Source organism: Notamacropus eugenii, chromosome 2, assembly GCF_028372415.1.
Source record: "Notamacropus eugenii isolate mMacEug1 chromosome 2, mMacEug1.pri_v2, whole genome shotgun sequence".
Taxonomy (NCBI): Eukaryota; Metazoa; Chordata; class Mammalia; order Diprotodontia; family Macropodidae; genus Notamacropus; species Notamacropus eugenii.
This window is the reverse complement of record NC_092873.1, coordinates 449,623,615-449,644,510: the sequence shown is the minus strand read 5'-3', so window position 1 is coordinate 449,644,510 and position 20,896 is coordinate 449,623,615. Positions and strand designations below refer to the sequence as shown.

General features: G+C 37.3%; 2 protein-coding genes across 11 annotated transcripts in view; one reads left to right on the top strand and one right to left on the bottom strand.

Moving 5' to 3' along the window:
- UCHL5 (ubiquitin C-terminal hydrolase L5) overlaps nucleotides 1-1,478 on the bottom strand; it is a 32,368-nt gene extending 30,890 nt beyond the window's left edge. For 2 of the 8 annotated variants that reach the window (XM_072648338.1, XM_072648339.1), the window contains exon 1: nucleotides 202-562. In XM_072648338.1, the coding sequence (XP_072504439.1) occupies nucleotides 202-277 (76 nt within the window). In that variant the 5' untranslated portion in view covers nucleotides 278-562. Of the gene's footprint in view, nucleotides 1-30; nucleotides 563-1,009 lie in introns of those variants that run through there. The other 6 variants (XM_072648336.1, XM_072648337.1, XM_072648343.1 and 3 more) reach the window with 5 other exon arrangements.
- The window catches only part of RO60 (Ro60, Y RNA binding protein), a 36,529-nt gene continuing 16,120 nt past the window's right edge, over nucleotides 488-20,896 (top strand). The window contains exons 1-5 of one of the 3 annotated variants that reach the window (XM_072648334.1): nucleotides 679-821; nucleotides 5,007-5,151; nucleotides 7,032-7,632; nucleotides 19,425-19,645; nucleotides 19,799-19,945. In XM_072648334.1, coding sequence (XP_072504435.1) covers nucleotides 7,053-7,632; nucleotides 19,425-19,645; nucleotides 19,799-19,945 — 948 coding nt within the window. In that variant the 5' untranslated portion in view covers nucleotides 679-821; nucleotides 5,007-5,151; nucleotides 7,032-7,052. Of the gene's footprint in view, nucleotides 822-5,006; nucleotides 5,152-7,031; nucleotides 7,633-8,751; nucleotides 8,830-19,424; nucleotides 19,646-19,798; nucleotides 19,946-20,896 lie in introns of those variants that run through there. The other 2 variants (XM_072648333.1, XM_072648335.1) reach the window with 2 other exon arrangements.

Genomic DNA, 20,896 nt, shown 5'->3' with positions numbered 1-20,896 from the left:
GGGAGGAGAGGAGGAGCTGCTGCCGCGGACCTTGCTCCTGCCCCGGGCGGGGAGCGGGAGGGTGTCCGGGAGCAGCCCTCCACTCGGTCCTCGCCCCAAGCTGAAGAGCGTCGGGTCCAGCCCACGCCGGGTCCGGGGGCCGCCTCCTCCTCTGGGCTTCTTCCCAAGTTTCAGAAGCTACGCGGTGCCCTCCGCTCTCACCGAATCCTTTAATGAGTTCAGTGAAGACCCCGGGGTCGCTCTCCATGAGGCACCACTCCCCGGCGCTGCCCGCCATGGCCCCAGCAGCTCCTCTCCTCTCGTCTCTCGCCGCCTCTCAACTCCCGGCTGTCGCCGCCGCAGCCGCCTAACACAGAGCCCCCAACACCAGGCGCAGACCCCGAGCTCAGCAAATCCGCCGCGGCTGCCCTCCACCCCACGTCACCGCGCCTCCTTCCCGACAACCTCCGGGACTCCCGTCACCTGAGCCGCCACAGCCGGCCTCTCTAGCCTTAAACGAGGAAACGAGGTCCAAGGGAAGAGTGGCCCCTTTCCCGACCCGTAGCCTTCAGCGAAGGCGAGGGAGGGGCCGAGCAAACGAGGGGGAGGGATTCTGGGTAGGATGGTGGGCAAAAAGAGGTAACATCCGGGATCCTCGAAAGAGGCGGGGGGGGGGGGGGGAGGGGGGAGGGAAGGGGCGGGACGAAGTCTGGTAGGGGAAAGAAAAACAGCTGCCTCTGCCTCTATTACTGCTTCCCACGGAGGCCAGCCTCTGTCGGGCGCCCCGACGCGGAGCCGCCTGCCCTGAGGGGCCCCGCCCGACTCTGTGCGGCTGCGCTCAGGTGAGGAAGCTCCTGGAGGCGGTTCCCCCCGGAGGGGCTTTGTGCGGTCGGAGCGAGCCCTCCCCCTCCCCCCGGGGCCCGCGCGCCTCCGGCGGCTCCGCTCGCTGCGGCCTGGCCTCCCGTGGATGAGCGGGTCTAGGTCCTCGGCGCGGGGAGGCAGTTGTCCTGGGGCCGGGTCAGGGTCCCACCTGGAGGAGTTGCGATGCCGTGGGCGCTGCCCCGCCGGCGCTTCCCGCTGCGGTCATGGCCGCTGACGTCCCTGCGGGAGGGACTGTCCCCCCCATCCCTACCCTTTCCTGCGGCCGCCGCCATTCGGAGATTAGGGAAGGGGGCGGGGGGAGAGATGGAGCCTCGGCTTTGTCCGAGTCCCGGCAGGGCTTGGCGGGCCGTGTGGATTCCGGAGGTCCTCGAGGGGGCGGTGTGCTTTGATTTAAGGGGTGGCGAGGGGAGGTGATGGGGGCGACGGTGCTTTATCGGCTTCTTCCAGCCCTTACGGGATGTGGCGATTCTGTCTCCGTAGGAAAGGTTAAAATCGAAGTGACGGAGAATGAGAGCGGCCTGGTGTGTCTTTCCTTTTAAAGTTACCCACACGATCCTTGTTCTGAAGGGCCTGGAGATCGAGGAAAAAGGGCCTTTACCTCGCAAAGACTGAATTAGAAATCCTTAGGGTCTTTTGAAGCGACCCCTAGTGTAACTGCTCTGGGGAGTCAGCCTTAGAAGGAACAGGGTGTTCCAAAAATCTTAATGCTGTTCTAAGCTCTAGTACCTTAAAAGAATGGTAATGGCATTTACTTAGCTCTTTATCTGCTTGGGAGGTAGGTGTTATGACCGTTTTTGCAGGTTTAAAAATAGACTAGTGATTTGCTTAGGGTGAGAGAGGTAGGGTTTGAATTCGGACTCCAGGTCTACCTCAATACGTCTGTGCTTTAGAACTTTGATAAGTCTTGAGACCTCCTGTGTTGGCTTTCAAAATACAGGTGGGTTTGTGGGGTTTTTTTTTTGATGATTTAGAAGACGTATACAATACTTTGGGGACAATAATCGGAGTATTGGACCAGAAGTTAAGAACTGATTTCAAATCCTGCCTCAGACCTGAGACTCAACTAGCAGTGTGAACAGGGAAAATCACCTAGCCAATTTTTGCCTCAGTTTCCTCTATAAGATGGGTATCATAGCACCTACCTCACCCGGGTGTTATGAGGTTCAAATGAGATAATACTTGTAAAGCTCCCGTAAATCTTAAAGGGCTATAAATGCTACAGATGCTAGCCAACCATTATTATATTTAAAGCACTATAGGAGTGGTATTAAATTGAATGAATTAACAGAAACATCATGATTTGTAGAATAGCTTTTATCAAGTGTAGGGGTAGCTTGGCCAAGTGGATAGAGAGCTAGGTTTAGAGTCAATAAAACATTTATTCACATTCTGTTTCTGTTACTCGTATGTGACTCTGGGCAAGTCATTAAATCTATGGGTCCTAAGCAACTCCCTAAGATTTAGTTTGTGCCGTAATTCTTGTTGCTTCTCTGTGAGATATCCTGTGTATATTTTGTTTGTATATAGCTCTAAACTAAAAGAGTGCCAAACAGGTTCATTGTGTTTATGGTATTTACTGTGATGTGTTGATACCTATATTTTGCATTTCCATTTAAAATAAATGAACAGACTTAAACTACATAGAACTTTAATTATGAATATTCATCATATTAGAAAAATCCCAATCATTACTGTTCATATTTACTGCATTTTGTTCTTAATCCATCATTTAAAAAAATTCAAGCATATTATCAGTTTCTTTGGAAAAACAGAAACGAGTTTCTCTAGAGTGAAAATCCTTACTAACTCCCTAGAGTGATACAGTTGTTAGAATAAATAAATAATTTACATGCTAAGACCAACTCCATTGAAGAATTAACTGCTTTGTTATTTTAAACAATCTTCTGATTATACATGAGTGGGTTATCTAATTACAGGATTACCTATGTCATCCTCTCCATCATATTGCCTCTGTTCCTTTCACTGCCCCAGTCTGTCCTGGCCTGCTGATGATGAGGCTGACCAGAGAAGGTAGAAGAGCATTACGTAGAGCTGGGGTATAACAGACCTAGATTAAAAAATGACTATGTCCACACAAAGATTACTGTTTTATTGTATATTCCTTTTGTTGTCCATATAACCAATATTAATGACTTTCTTTTTAATTTCATATTTAAATGTACTCATAGTGTTTTTGTTTTTACCAGTTTGATAACTTTTTAATAATAGTCAAACTGAATAAGTCATCCAGAGGACTAACTATGCATATTGTTACTCACTCCTTGCTTGCTTAAGAGGTAGGGGACTCAAATTGCAGGTGAAGACAACATTTTCAGATATGGCCAATAAATGGATTTGGTTTTCTTAATTGTACTTACTCTTTTTTAAAAGTTTGGGATTGGGGGGAGTGGGAAAGATTGGGAGAGAGACCATAGAGAATGATGCCAAAAAAAAAAAGAAAGAGGAGGGTCATTATAGTATCTTTTATAAGGATTTACAGAAGAAAGTTTGGATGGAGGTAAACAGGACAACTTCACAAATAACATGTTTAATTCATTTTACCATTTTGAAAAGAAGTATGCTGTACATAATAGAATTCTGTGGTTTTACTTATAATCCTCTGCCTATGTTCTTTTGTATATGGAAATGCTTACGTGTCAAGTTGAGAATAATGGAAATAAAATTTAAAAATTTTTTTTAAATTGAATAGGTAAGAATTTTATCCTGGCCCTACCATTAGTTATATAATATGTTATATGACTGTTCTCTGCTGCGTAGCCCTCTTCCAAATGGAGTGTCACAAGAGGATAAAAATATGTAAATGGCTAAGAACTGTTAGCATCATTGCTAAAAAATAATCAAATGTGCTTATCCTACCAATTATGTGTCAATAAGGTCATATGCAAAAGGATAGCACATTTTAATGATCTCTCAGTAAAGAACTTAAAACTTATTTTTTAGCCTTGTCGGAAAGGGAAAAAAGCAGGCATTTATTGAGCATCTCCTTGGATCATAAAACCCTGAAGGGTATATGCTATTATTTTTTCCCATTTTAGAGTTGAGGAAATTGAGTCTGACAGAAGTTTAAGTGACTTGATCACAATCACAGAGGTAGTGAATACCTGAGTCTGAATTTGGAGTCTTTCGGACTCCAGGCCAAGCACTATCTACTGTACCATCTTCTTCTCTTATTATGATATTAAGTAATTGTGTCCACCTCAGGCATGTTCCATAGATGAGATAATATAATATTTCAAGAGCTCTTTGTGACTCTAGATGGGACAAAAGATACAAAGTATCAGTCATGGAAGTTTAGAACTAGATAACAAAAAACCAGTGTTTGTATGTATAGTATACTCAGATGGCATTTCTTTTGTTCAGTTTTTGTAACTTGTGCTTTGTGAATGTCATCTCAATATATTTGCCTTTTTATAGAAAATATTTTACATGAACTACATAATCCGTAGTCAAGTTGTTTTATCTATATCTTGATTAGCCATAATGTTCTCAGCTCATGGCATACCAGTTGGTATTTGTTGGTATGTTGCTTTTTATAGCATATATTAGAGCTGGAAGGAACCTTTCAAATCATCAAACCCAACCCTTGCATTAGAGACAGAGTAAGTGGAGCAGTAGGTAGAGTGGTCAACTTGAAGTTAAGAAAACCTGAGTTTCAATACAGCCTCAGCTGCTCATTAATTGTGACCCTGGGCAGATCATGTGGCAGAATACGCTACTGTAATATTATAAATAGAAAAACAACAAAAATGAAACTGAATGGCATAAAAATTGAAGTTGGCTCCTAGGAAAAAAATGAGAAAATACATCACCTTCCCCTCTTCCCTGGTGAAGGACTATGAGTGTGGATCATTGCGTATGCTATTGCACTCAGTTAATATTTTAATTAGTTTTGCTAAACTGCTTTTTTCTCCTCTTACTAGCTTGACAACTCTGGCAAGTCACACAACTAGTAACTGGCTCTCCCAATTTTAGTTTTCTCATCTTTAAAATGGGAATAATAATAGCATGTACCTGACAGGATGGTTGTAAGGTACAAATGACATACCATAAAAAGTTTGCAAGTCTTAAGGTGCTATGTAAATGGAAAGCTGTCATCATCATCATCATTATCATTATTTTTGCAGATGTGGTTACTGAGGCAACAAGAAGTTAAGCAGCTTGCCCAAGTTCCCACAAGTAGTAATGAGGATTTGCACACAAATTCTGACTCAAAACCCAGTATTCTTGCTTCTGTGCCATGCTGCTGACATATGTGCTTTGGATGTTTAGGTACAGATATTCCGCCTCCCTGCCCCCCCACCAGATTATAACCTAAAGGACAAATACGTTTTTACAAGGAAAGGCTTAAAATAAGATTTTCCAGTAAAACAACAAAACTTGTTTTAAGCAAAATTTAGTGTAGTACAGTAACAACTTGGTATGATTAAGGAATTTGTATAGACTCTTGGAGTTGATTTTAATAGAATTTGAACATGTGCTTAGTATTATTGCTGTGCAAATATTCATGCTCGAGGAATAATTATACTGACTTGTAACTTAAAGTGTGTTTCTTTTTGCATAATATACTCTGCTACAGCATTATGTAGTAGTAAGAGTACTGAGTTTAGAGTTAGATAATTGTGGGCTCACAGATTTCTAGAGGAAAAGGACCTTTGGAGTTATCCCTCCTCATTGAGGAAATGGGCCTGGACAGGCTAAGTGATTTTTCTAGGATAATACAGGAAGTAAGTGGCAGAGCCATGATTAGAACCCAGATTCTGTAACTCATTCCCCAAATGTATAGATCACTTATTCTACTGCAACATTTAAAATTAAAAAGAAGTTGGACTACTAAGGTTCTTTCCAGCTCTATATCTAAGAACCTATGATTATAAAACATGAATTTTTATTAGAATACATTATAAAGAAATGTACTTATTGAAACCATAGAAAGAGGGTTATTTTTGACAAGTGACCTTTAAAATGAGTTTTGAAAAATAAAAAATTTTAAGAAGGTTTAAGGCAGTTAAGTAGCATTTAATAAGTGCTTTATATGTGCCAGGCACAAATACAATCTATACCTTGAATGAGTTCACATTTTAATGATGGAGACATGTAAAAAACCATTAAATAGAAGATATGTACAGAGTAAAGGGGAGGGAATCTCAGAGGAAAGGCAGGTGTCCTAAACAACTTCCCTCAGGTACCTGCTTATTTAAAGCAAAGATAGCTCCCAATACACCTCTTGATTCAGTTCCATTGTTGATACAATTGTATGCTTATTATTATTAGACATTATAACCAAATAAGAGCTAGAAGGAAAGGGCTTTTTTAAAACTAATAACTTATGCTTCTAGTGCCCCCACTCCCCACATAATAGACAACATATTTAGAAATTCAACATGTTTATTGAGTCCCCACTGGTTAACACTATGTTAGAGTCAGCTCACATTGTACAGTGACCAACTTTGATAGATTTAACTCTTTCCAGTAATACAAGGATCTAAGACAGTTCCAAGAGACTCATGAGGAAAATGCTGTCCATATCCAGAGAAAGGACTGTAGAGTCTGAATGCAGATTGCAGCATACTATTTCTTTTTTTTCCATTTCTCATGGTTTTTCCCTTTTGTTCTTATTCTTTCATAACATGACTAACATGGCAATATGTTTAATATGATTGCACATGTCTAGCCCATATCAGATTACATGCCATCTTGGGGAGGGAAGGGAGAGAGAAAAATATTTGGAACTCAAAATATTGTAAAAGTGAATTTTGAAAACTATCTTTACATGTAATTGGAAAAAATAAAATACTTTTGAGGTGGGAAGAGAGGGGAAAAAATGTCAGCTCTACTTAATCTTTTTTTTAATCCTTCTGAGGCAGAGATTATTAACCTTTTTTATGTGTATCATGAATTCCTTTGGTGGTCTGGTGAAGCTGGAAATTTCCTCATCTGAAAAATGGGGATAATAATAGTACCTGCCTCACTCCTAGCTTATGCTTGGAATGGTTCTGGTGTACACTATGGTTTCACTATTTTCTTTGAAGTATTCTGAGTTCACAGAATGTACCAATATGTAAATGCAAATAAGAAGAATTGAAGGTACTTTATATTTTTTAGTTTTTCTGTTTTATATTCCAGTGGTAACCTTGTGGTATTCTTGGCAGGTTTCCTAAAAAAAGAAAATAATGGAGGAATCTATAAGCCAAATGCAGCCACTGAATGAAAAACAGGTGACCAATTCTGCCAGTGGTTATGTATGGCAGGTCACAGACATGAATCGACTACACCGTTTCTTATGTTTTGGTTCTGAAGGTGGTACTTACTACATCAAAGAGCAGAAACTGGGCCTTGAAAATGCTGAAGCTTTAATTAGACTGATTGAAGATGGCAAAGGATGTGACGTGGTACAGGAAATAAAGACTTTTAGTCAAGAAGGAAGAACAGCAAAACAGGAGCCAATACTTTTTGCTCTTGCCATTTGTTCACAGTGTTCTGATATAAACACAAAACAAGCAGCATTTAAAGCAGTTTCTGAAGTGTGTCGAATACCTACCCATCTCTTCACTTTTATTCAATTTAAAAAAGATCTAAAGGAAAGCATGAAATGTGGTATGTGGGGTCGTGCACTCAGAAAAGCTGTAGCAGACTGGTACAGTGGGAAAAGTGGCATGGCCCTTGCTCTGGCTATTACAAAATATAAACAAAGAAATGGCTGGTCACACAAAGATCTTTTAAGATTGTCTCATCTTAAACCTTCTAATGAAGGTAAGGCTTACGTTTTATTTTTAGTGTCTTTTTAATTTTCTGTCCTAATGAAGCAAGCAGTAGCACAGATAAGTCCTATACTTTTAATAGTCATGAACTGGGTAAGGATAAGAGAAAAATCTTTTTAGAGCAGTGTTGAAAAAAACAAGGAAGAGCAAAGGTAGGATTGTTCCTCTGGGTAGATGAAACCTTGATGACACAAACAAAATGGTAGTGTAGCTATTTGACTTTTATTGTGCTTTTGTTTGCCAAGGAGAAATCTTGGGCTGGAAAAGACAAAAATAAAGGTTAATAGGAAGTTAAATGGATAGGGAATGACCTTGAGATTTTATTGATAAGGAATCCTAGATGATGTAACTACTTCTAACAGTACAGATAAGCAACTTCTCTGCAATCTACAGACTTATAAACTTGTCTAGAACACTAAGAGTTAAGTGATTTGTTCAAGGTCACATAGCCTGTGTATAATAGATGCAGTGTAGACCTTGGTCTTGTAAATTTCAAGGCCAACCCTATTGACCATACCACATTGTGAAGATAAATTGGAAGATAGCAAGAGAGCACTTAGATCTCCTTTACTTCCTTCCCTTTGTTGAGTGGTTGAAATCACCTGACTCAAGCATCATAACTCCAGGATATTGAAAGAACTGATATGGATATTACTAGTTAGTCATCTTTGAAAGCTCATGGAGTATAGGAATGATGCTGCAGGATGGAAGCAAGACAAATTCTACTTTTTTTCACAAAAGGGCAGAATATAGAATTGGCAGACTTAGCCAGTGAGTTTGACTTTGATCTTTGCAAAATTACATAATATATTATTAAAGATGTAGTGACTGTATAGGAAAGGAAGTAGTGGTCACAGAGGATTCATTAAGAAACAGGTAATGCTAAACTCACCCCATTTCCTTATTGATAGGGTCACTATAATGGTAGATGATAGAAGTGCTTTTTTAGAGAATTACAGATTTAAACATTGAAGAAACCTTAAAGGTCGTCCTATTTTTCCCCTTTGTTTTTACAGATAAAGATGAGGGCCAGAGAAATAATAAATTTCTGAATCAGATATCAAACCCAGGTCCTCTGACTGCAAGTCTAATATTCTTTCTACCATACCATGCTGCGTCCCAGTAGTTTACCTATGCAACATGATAGTCTTTATGCTATTCTTGTGGAAAAGATGGAGTTGTAGCATAGGTATGGTTAATAATAATATAATAACTATATTTTATATAGCTTTTTAAGGCTTACAAAGCACTTTATAATATGTTATTTCATTTACTTAGATGGATTCATAACTATTGGATTAGCCAGGCATAAAGAGTAGTCATTTGTGTTCACTGTCAGTTTGGAAAGATATCTCTCCTACTTGAGAGGTTTATTCTTAGCCCTGTACTATTAAGATAAAATACAGATTTGAGCATAGTCTTAGACTTGGGTTAAAAAATCCATATTACCAATAAGTAACCTGATGTGAAAGCTTAATACGACTTGACACAGTGATTTTGCAACAACAAAAAAAATGGCCACCTTTAAGAGTTACAGGGTCCAGGTCTGTATACTGTGTCCCCATACTCCTTGCCCCCATTCTCTACCTCCTCACCCCCAGAGGACAAAGAACTTATTTGTCTATTTTACTTTGGAGGGGAGAACTAGGAACAATAGCTAGAAATTTAAAAGAGGCAGATTTAGACTCAATTTTAGGAAAAGCTTTTTAATAGCTTATTTAAGAGTGGGAGAAGCTGCCAACGGTTTGGGGGGGTCATCAAATTAAAAACTAGATAAACATTTATTAGATATGTAATAGAGGGGGATTTATCTCCATTGGTAAATGATTGAACTAGATGACTTCTAACTCTGAGATTCTGTGATTTGGGTCTTCTCTACACACTGTCTGTTCACCACTTTTTCCAATCCATTTTTCATTGTACTATCAGAATAGATTTGGCTGTTCAGCAACTATTTAAAAATCTCAAATGACTTCCTATTTCTGAATAAAGTTCTAATTCTTGTCCCTGACATCAAAGATTTCCACAATATAGTAACCTTTTACTTCACCATATTTCATATACTTACTTCCATATGCTCTATATAACACTACAACCAAATAAGAATAATCACTGTCCACCATAAACATCTATCACTTCTCTGCCTCTGAACCTTTACTCTGGCTATTTTGTAAAACTAGAATGCCTCTTCCCATTTCCATACCCTACCTTTCGCCTTGAAGTCTTATTTCTTTCTTTTATTTTTTAAAAATTTCTTAATTTAATTTTTTTTCTTTTTAAGTTTCAGCCTATCTCCCTCCCTCCCCAACCTACACTGGAAAAATCTACTATTTAAAGATACAGATGGGGTGGGTGTGTGGGTGTGTTTGTATATGTGTAAAACCACACTATGCATACTTTTATTCATTACTTTCTCTGGAGGTGGATAGCATCTTTCTTCATAGGTTCTTTGTAGCTGATTTGAATATAATACTCAGAATGGCTTAGTCATTCATAGTCATTCTTCAGAAATATTGCTATTGCTGTATACAGTGTTCTCTTGTTTTGGCTCATTTCACTTTTCATTGGTTCATTCAAATCTTTCTAAAATCAACCTGCTCATCTTTTCTTACAGCACAGAAGTATTCCATCATAATCATGTGTCACAACTTGTTCAGCCATTTTTCAGTTGATGGGCATCCCCTCCATTTCCAGATTACTACAAAGAGAGCTGCTATAAATATTTTAAAACTTATAGGTTCTTTTCCTTTTTCCCTGACCACCTTGGGAAACAGACCTAATAGTAGTATTGCTGGGTCAAAGGCATAAGCAGTTTTATAACTCTTTGGGCATAATTCCAGGTTGTTCTGTAAAATAGTTGGATTATTCACAGTGCCACCAACAGTATATTAGTGTCCCAGTTTTTCCACATCCCCTCCAGCGTTTGTCATTTTCCCCTTCTATCATGTTAGCAAATCTGAGAGGTATGAGATGATATCTCAAAGTTGTTTTAATTACCATTTCTCTAATCAATAATGATTTAGAGCATTTTTTCATATGACTATAAATGATTTTGATTTCTTCCTCTAATTACTTATTCTTATCCTTTGATCACTTATCAATTGGGGAGTAACTCATATTCTTATAGACTTGACACACTTCTCTATATATTTGAGATATGAAACCTTTATCTGAGAAACTGTCTGTAAATAATCCCCCCCCCAATTTTCCATTTTCCTTTCAATCTTGCCTACAGTGATTTTATTTGTATGAAAATATTTTAATTAATGTAGGCAGAATTAACCATTTTACATCTCACAATACTCTCTCTTGTTGATAAATTTTGTCCATAACCTGATAGGTAGTTGTTTCATATTCTTCTAATTTGCTTATGATACCTCCCTTTATATCTAGGCCACGTATCCATTTTGACCTTATCTCTAATGTCTAATTTGTTGGTCAATACTTACTTTTTGCTAGCCTGCTCAACAGTTTTCCCAACAGTTTTTGCCCAAATAGTGAATTCTTATCCCAAAAGCTTAAATCTTTGCATTTGTCAAACATGTTGTGAATATGAGACTGAAATGGTCAAATTGTCACTTTAAGGAAAACTGCTTTGGCAACTATGTAGAGGATAAATTGAAATAGGAAGAAACTTGAGGCAGGGAACTCAATAAGGCTCTTGCCTTAGTCTAATGGGTACAAGGTAAAGAGGCCCTGAAATAAGATGGTGGTTGTAAGTTTAAGAAGAAGGGGACACATACAGTAGATGATGTGGAGGTAGAAATTTATAATTGGATTTGCTATGTATGCTAAGAAGAAGTGAAGAATCAAGGATAGTACTGAGACTGAACCTGGGAAACTGGAAAAATAGTGGTTCTCTTGACAGAAATAGAAAAGTTTGGTAGAGGGATAGTTTTGGGCAAAAAATTTCTTGAAGACCTATCCCTGGAGCATCCAGTTTGAAATGTTCAACAGGTAGTTGGTGATAAAGAACTATAGCTCAGGAGGGACTTGGGTTAGATTTGTAGATTGCTAAGCCATCTGCATAGAAATGATAAGCTTATGAAAACAGACCTTTTTATCAATAGGGAGGGTGATAAAAATGGGGTCTGGAACCCACATTTCCTGAATCTCGGTTAACTATTACATCCAGTGTTCCAAGTTGTAATTGTGGGGGGAAATTGTAAATGATAATATTACAAACTTATTTAGTTATACCATTCAGAAAATATGTCTTGACTAAAAAATGAAATTTATTCAAATGACAATTTTCACCTGCTAGAAAATAGGAATATTGGCATAGAGTGGAGCCAAGATGGTGAGCTTGAGGCAGCAACCAATTGAACAGTACAAACATTCATCTCCAACCAACTTTAATGCTTCAAATCAAATTTTAGAGTGGCAGAGCCAACAAAAGATCAGAGGGAAACATATATCCAGCCTAAGACAACTTATAAGATCCACAAGAGAGGTCTGTATTGTGGGTTCAGGCCCTGAGCATGGCAGGAGTACAAATGGTGGGCATTGGAGGTGGCTGTGATAGCAGTGACAGTAGCTTAGGCAGCTCTCAGCCCAAATACAGTAAGAAGATAGCTCCTTAAAAAGTAGAACTGGCCAAGTTGGAAGTAAAAAAGCTAACGGAAGAAAATAACTCTTAAAAATTATAATTGAACAAGTGGAAATTAATGATTCCATGGGACATCAAGAATCAAAGTCATGAAAAAATAGAAGAAAATGTGAAGTATCTCATTGGAAAAACTGGTCCAGGAGAGATAATTTAAGAATTATTGGACTAGTTGAAAGTCATGATCAATGAAAGGACTTGGATATCATCTTTCAAGAAATCATTAAAGAAAACTTGCCTGATATCCTAGAACCAGAGGGTAAAATAGACTTTGAAAGAATCCACTGATCACCTGAAAGAGATTCCAAAATGAAAACTGCCAGGAACATTGTAGCTAAATTCCAGAAGTCCCAGGTCAAGAAAAAAACATTGCAAGCAGCCAGAAAGAAAGAAATGTTATGGAACCATGATCCGAACTTAGCAGCTTCTGCATTAAAGCATTGCTAAATTGTTTGCTTCCCTACACAGAATGTGCTACTTTGTAACTCTTTAAGAACTATATCACTATTAGGGCAATTGGAATGAGTATACACAGGCTGACTGTGTGGGTATAAGGTAGCTTTGATAGTATGATATCCAAAAAAATAAGGGGTGAGAAAGGAGTGCACTGGGGGAAGGAGAAAGGGAGAGGTAGAATGAGATAAATTATTTTACATGAAGAGGCACAAAACACCTATTGCAATGAAAGAGAAGATGGAGGTGGAATGGGTAGTGGGTATCACTTGAATCTTACTCTCACTGGAATTGGCTCAAAGAAGAAATAAAATACAAAATCATTGGGTATAAAAATGTATCTTACCCTATAGGTGAGTAAGAGGGGAGAAAGTTAAGAAGGCAGGACTTAGAGAAGGGAAGGCAGATTGAGGGAGGCAGTGATCAGAAGCAAAACATTAGTGAGGAGAGAAAGGATGAAAGGAGAAAGAGAACGATAAACAGGAGGAAAAAGAGATTGGAGGGAAATACGCAGTAGTCATAACTGAATGTGAATGGCATGAGCTCACCTGTAAAACTGGAATTGGATAGCAGAGAATTCTACAATACGTTTATAAGAAACATACTTGAAACAGAGAGACACACAGTAAAGGTAAGGAGATGGAGCAGAATCTATTATGCTTCAGCTGAAGTGAAAAAGAAGCAATCATAATCTCAATCAAATCAAAAGCAAAAATAGATCTAATTAAGAGATAATGAAACTGTCGTACTGGAAGATACCATACACAGTAAAAGAATATCAGTTCTGCACATGTGTATAGTAAGTGATATAGCTTTAAATTCTTAAAGAAATTAAGTGACTTAGGAGGAAAGTAAAATTATACTAGTCAGGAACCTCAGCTTTCTCCTCTCAGAATTAGAAAAATCAACAAATAGAATTTTAGAAAAATATAAGACTTCTATGGAAAGTTGAATGGGGATAGAGAAGCATATATGTTTTTCTATAGGTGTGTGGCACCTATACAGAAATTGACGACGGGCATAAAAACCTGATTTCAAATGTACAAAGGCAAAAATATTAAATGCATCCTTTTCAGATCATAATGCAATGAAAATTACATTCAATAAAGAGAAATGATAAGTTAGATTAAAAATTAATTGAAAACTAATCCTAAAGAACGAGTGGGTCAACAAATCATAGAAACAGTTTCATTAAAAAGAACGATGACAACGAGACAACATACCAAAATTGATGGGATGCAGCCAAAGCAGTACTTGGGAAATTTTATTTCTCTAAACTCTTAAATCAGTAAAATAGAGAAAGAGAAGATTGAATTGGGCATACAACTCAAATAATTAGAAAAGTACAAATTAAAAATCCCTTGCTAGGTACCAAATTGGAAATCCTTAAAACCAAAGTTGAGATTAATAAAATGGAATGTGATAAAAACTATCGAGCTAATAAAACTAGGAGTTGGTTTTACGGGGAAAAAATAGGATAGAAAAAACTAAATCTGACTTTAAAAAAAAATTACCAGTATAAAAATGAAGAAGGTAAATTCACCAGTGAAAAGGAAATTAAAGAAATTTTTAGGAAATATTTAGCCCAATTACATGCCAATAAATCTGATAATTTAAGCAAAATTAATGAGTATTTGCAAAAATATATATTATCCAGATTAAAGAGCAAATGGAATACTTCATCTTAGAAAAAGAAATTAAGCCATCAGTGAGCTCCCTAAGAAAAAAATCCCCAGGCCAGATAGATTCACAAGTGAATTCTGCCAAACATTTAAAGAACAATTAATTCCAGTCCTATATAAACTATTTGGAAAAATAGGCAAAGGAATCCTACCAAATTGCTTTTATGACATAAATATAGTGCTGATACCTAAACCAGGAAGAGCTGAAACAAAACTGTAGACCAATTTACCTAATGCATATTGAAAAATATGAAATGTTAAAAAGTAAAAATTTAAAATATTTAAAATTATAAAGTTTTAAGTTTAAATATAAAAATATTTTAAAATTTAAATCAAATACTTCAGGAAGTATTTGAAGGAAGGAAATTATAGTACTCTATCATAAGTATCATACTTACGACCAGGTGGGATTTATACCAGTAATGCAGGGCTGGTTTAATATTAGGAAAACTATCAGCAAAACTGATGTATCAGTAACAAAACCAAGAGAAATCAGGGGATTTGATCATTAGATGCAGAAAGAGCTTTTGACAAAATACACTAGAGAGCTTTGGGGTAAATAAAGCTTTCCATAAAACGATAGTCTCTATCTAAAACCATCAACAAACATTAAAAGGAATAAGCTAGAAGACTTCCCAGTAAGATGAGGGGTGAAGCTAGGGTGCTCATTATTACTCATATTATTCAGTATTATATTGGAAATGCTAGCTATAGCATTAAGAGAAGAAGAGGAAATTAAAGGAATTAAGATAGTGAGGAAATAGAATCATCACTCTTTACAGATGATGTGATGGTGTACTTAGAGAATCAACCAAAAAAACCTCTTCAAATAATTTAACAACTTTAGCAAAGCTGAAAGATATAAACCCATGTAAATCATTAGCATTTCTGTATATTACCAATGAATCCCAGCAGCAAATTACTTAAAATAACTACAAACAGTATAAAACAATTAGGAGTTTACCTGCCCAGAGAAACCCAGGAGACATGAATACAGTTACAAATACAATAAAGTTAGATCTAAGCTATTAATTGCTCATGGGCAGGCCTAGTCAATATAATAAAAATGGCTGTTCTGTCTCAGTTAATTTACTTATTCAGTACCATACCAATCTACCAAAAAAATTATAGAGCTAGAAAAAAATAAAATTCATCTGGAAGAATAAATGTTAAGAATATCAAGGTAGTTAGTCAAAGGAATTTTTTTTTTTTTAAAGTGGCCTAGCTGTACCAGATCTGAAGCTATATTATAAAGCTGTAATCATCAAAACTATTTGATACTGGCTAATAGAGTGATGGAACAGTGGAGTAGATGAGGTACACAAGACACAGTAGTAAATTACTTTAGTAACCTAGTGTTTGATAAGCCCAAAGCCCCCAGCTTCTGGGAAAAGAACTCACTATTTGACAAAAACCATTGGGAAAAAGAATATAGTAGAGCAGAAACTAGGTATAGAGCAGCATCTTACAACATATACTAACATAAGGTCAAAATAGGTACGTGATTGAACAGTAAAGGGTGATACCATAAGCAAATCAGGAGAGCAAGGAATGGTTTACCTGACAGATCTGTGGACAAGGGAAGAATATTACCAAATGAGAAAGAAATCATTATGAGATGTGAAATGGATGATTTTGATTACATTAAAAAGTTTTTACACAAATTCATTGCAACAAAGAGTAGAAGGAAAGCAGAAAGCTGGGGAAACTTTTACAGCAAGTGTCTCTGATGAAGGCTTCATTTCTTAGATACATGGAGAACTGAGTTAAATTTATAAGAATGCAAGTCATTCCCAAATTGATAAATGGTTAAAGGATATGAACAAGATGTTTACAGATGAAATCAAAGCTGTTTATAGTCTTAAGAAAAAATGACTAAATCAGTATTGACTAGAGAAATCCAAATTAAAACAACTCTGACATACCATCTCATACCTTTTAGATTGGGATTGGATAATATGACAAAAAGAAAATGACAGATGTTAGGATATGAGGAAATTGGGACACATGCACTATTGGGATAGCTAGGAATTGATCCAACCATTCTAGAGAGCAATTTGCAATTGCCCAATGGCTAATCAAATTGTGCATAGCCTTTGATGCACCAATACCACTACTAGGTCCATGTACCAGAGATCATTAAAAAAGGGAAAAGGACCTATATGAACAAAAATATTTATAGCAGCTCTGGAAATCAGTGGGATGCCTATCAATTGGGGAATGGCTAAACAAGATGTACATGAATGTAATGGAGTACTACATGAATGTAATGAAATACTATTGTGCTATAAGAAATGACAAGCAGATGGATTTAAGAAAAGCCCGGAAAGACATACCAACTGATCCAAAGTAAAGTAAGCAGAAGCAGAAGGACGTTGTACAAACCTTGTGTGATGTTGTTGTGTTTGTCCTTCATTCTTGAGGAGGACCATGATGTCAAAATGATGACATGACTTGCAGTTGACTTTGATTTGAGTGAGGGAGGACTGTCACCAGCCTCACTTTCTTCTCCAGAGCCATCAGGTTCCAGTGGCCAGATATTCATCAGGAGATGGATGACTGGAGATGGCCCAGGATGCAATGGGAGACCCTGGCCATTTTAGGCCAAGGTCTTATTACATTACATATTACTCACTTTGAGTGAGATACACCCATGCAATGAATAGGTTTCTTTAAGTAATTACTCAGGGGATGACCCCTTTAATCAAAAAAAAAAAAATGAAACTGGAAAGGAAAGACCCTCAGGGTTCCTGGGTAAAAGAGAAACTGTTACTATTTACTATTTACATTTACTCTGTGCCAGGTAGGCGGGGACCTGTTGTCCAATGCATGAACTCCAAAGTGAATTGGGCTTAAGGCTTGGTCTTCAAGCAAGAAATATAACTAGTAAACCCAAAGGAAAAAAGGCAGCTTTTAGCCATGGAAGTGTATCTTCCCCTGGATGGAGTACCCCAGGCAAAGTTGGAGAGGAGAAGAGAGGAACTGCTACTCACTCAAGGTGGTGTTTGTCCTTCATTCTAGAAGAGGACCATGACATCAAGATGATGACATGACTTGGAGTTGACTTTGATTTGAGTGAGAGAGGGCTGTGCAAGGTCACCAGCCTCACTTTCTCCTCCAGAGCCATGAGGTTCCAGTGGCCAGATATTCATCAGGATGACTGGAGATGGCCCAGGATGCAATGGGATACCATTTTAGGCTAACCTTGTGTGATCAACCATAAGTGACTTCGCTCTTCTCAGCAATACAGTGATCCAAAGTAATTCCAAAGGAATTGATGGAAAATGCTGTCCACTCCAGAGAAAGAACTGATGGAGTCTGAATACAGATCAAAGCATACTATTTCCACTTTTTTTGTGGTTTTTTCTTTTAGTCTGTTTTTTCTTCCACAACATGACTAATATGAAAATATGTTTTACATGATTGCACATGTATAACCTATGTCAACTTGCTTACTGTATTTGGGGAAGGGAGGTGAAGGAGGGGAAATGTTTGCATTTCAAAAAAGTTTTAAATGACTTAAAAATTATCTTTACATTTAATTGAAAAAAATATTTAAAAAGGAAAAAAGCAAACACATGAAACAAAAAACAAAAATAGATCTAAATAAAAGAGGTAAGCAGGGAAACTATATTTTGTTAAAAGTATCATAGACAACAACAAAATTTTTTGCAACAAGTTTCTCTGATAGGGCTTCATTTCTCAAATATATACTGGATATAGAAGTGAGCCAAATTTAAAAAATAAGAGCCATACCTCAATTGATAAGTGGTCAAAGGATATGAAGAGTTATTTTTGGAAGAAGAACTTAAAGCTGTCTGTCATACCTGTTCTAAATCACTGTTGAAAGACAAAGTAAAACAACCCTGAGGGACTAACTCACACCTATTAGAAATGACAAGTGCTTGAGCAGATGAAGAAAAATAAGTCCATTAATGAAGTGTTGGTGTAGTGAATTGGTCCATCCATTTTGGAGAAAAATCTGAAACTATGCCTAAATGACATAAAATTCCAAGTCAATTCCAAAGGACTTGTGATGAAATAAAAATGCTGTCCATCTCCAGAAAGAGAGAACAAACTGATGAATTCTGAGTGCAAATTGAAGCATAATTTTCTTGCTTTTTAAAAAATTTGTTTTCTGATATTACTAATATGAAAATGCATTTCACATGATTTCCCATTTAATTGATATATTGTTTGCCTTCTCAGTAGATGGGAAAGAAGTGGGAGGGAGAAAGAGAATCTGGAACTCAAAATTTTAAAAAGAAAAAATGTTATAAATAAGTGAAAAAGAAAGAAAGCAATCAGGAATATTGATTCAGAAACTGAAAGTGGCAGATAGGTTAGGTTAAAGGGTAGGTTAAAGCAATTGAAGTATTGTCAGAGTTAAACTCCTTTATGTTTCCTCCCCAAACCTTCCCCTCTTCCTAACTTCTCTATTTCTGTGGAAGATATCACCATCCGCTGAGTCACCCAATTTACCCCCAATTTACCTGTCATATTCAATTCCTCATTCTCACCCTAAACGCTATATTCAATCTATGGCAAAGTTCTATCAATTCTACCTTCCTAACATTTTTCCTATGCCCACTTCTCGACATTTCCACCATGCTGGTACAGACCGTCATTATCTCCCACCTAGACTATTTAGTTGTTGGGTATCCTTGCTTCAAATCTCTCTATTCCAGTCTGTCCTCCACTCAGCTGACAAATTGACGTTTTTTAAAGCGCAATTCTGACCATGTCATCCTTCAGTGTCTCCATTCAGTAAATTACATTAGCTTTCTAGTTCCTTTCATGCCAGACTTCTGTAATAGAGCTATTTAAGATAGGCAGGGTGGAGGAAAACATTCTTTAAACTGATCTTAAGCCCTTGAATATTTGAATTTGTTTATCTTCAGTTGCTTAAATCTTTGTAGGTAAAAATATAAGGTACCATGTTTTTGAAGGGCTCTGTTATTGATCTGTTTGAATGAGCTTTCATTTATTCCTATGTCAGTCTTAGATTCACATGCTATTTATAATTTTCTCATTTTCTTAAAGGACTTGCTGTTGTGACCAAGTATGTTACAAAGGGTTGGAAGGAGGTACAGGAAGCATATAAAGATAAGGCACTTTCCCCAGAGATAGAAAAATTACTGAAATATCTGGAAGCTGTGGAGAGAGTGAAGCACACAAAAGATGAACTGGAAGTGATTCATCTAATAGAAGAGCATAAATTGGTTAGGGAACATCTTCTGACTAATCATCTAAAGTCTAAAGAGGCAAGTCAATTTCTTAGAATAATTTACTCTTATTTTTATGTGTTCAAACTTAATTATTCACATCATTAACATTAATAGTATTGTCATTGTAAGTTATAAGTGGATGGATGCTTTTCTCTCATTTCATTATGTCTGTTTATATAAATGTAACAGGTGTGGAAAGCCCTGTTACAGGAGATGCCTCTAACTGCATTGCTGAGGAATCTAGGGAAGATGACAGCTAATTCAGTGCTTGAGCCAGGAAGTTCAGAAGTTGCTTCAGTATGTGAAAGACTATGTAATGATAAACTTTTAAAAAAGGTAAGATTTATTAAAACTGAATTGTTTTTGAATGAACGTAAAAATATATGATATGTATTAGATGTTAAACTGTCTTGAGTATTTTTGTCTTTGATCTAACATTCTAAGTGGGCATACACTCAGGTCAGCCTTTCTGCTATTTCTTTATTCTGTGGTTCTGTGTCTGTTTAAAGGGAATGAAGGGAGACATAGCAATTACTGGACGCAAGCTCTCATTACTATAGGTAACTTCCAAGTGAGGAAACTCCTTCTATGATTACAGGTCCGTACCTTCTCAGCAGCTTAGAATCTTAGAGCTTTTCCTAGAACAGAGGAGGCAAACAATTTGGGCCATATGGCCTGCACACAACAGTGTGACCCAAGCCACATTAAAATGTAATTTGAAAATATGCAAGAAAATAAAACATAGATGACATTACATTTTTAAACTAGATCAATTGTGACCCACAGGTATCTAGTATATGCATTAAGGGCCTCCATTTCTATTCAAGTTTAATATCATTAGCCTAGAACCCTGTTGGATTAAGTGAGTCCCCCATTCACACAGCCAGTATTTGTCAGAGATGGGACTTGAACCCATACCTTCATAGCTTGAGACGAGCTCTCTATACTGTACCATGCTACTTGATGGCACACTGAGTAGATTGCTGGGCTTGGAGTCAGTAAGAACCCAGTTCAAATCCAGCCTCACATACTTATTAGTTGTGTGACCTTAGATAAATCACTTAATAACTGTTTGCCTCAGTTTCTTCAACTGTAAAATGGAGATAATATTAGTACCTACTTCCTAGGGTAGCTGTGAGGATCAAATAAGATAAGTCTTTGTAAAGCATTTAGCACAATGTCTAGCGCATAGTAGGTGCTATCTAAATGTTAGCTATCATTTTTAAAAATTTTTTATTTTCAGTTTTTAACATTCACTTCCATAAGATTTTGAGTTTTAAATTTTCT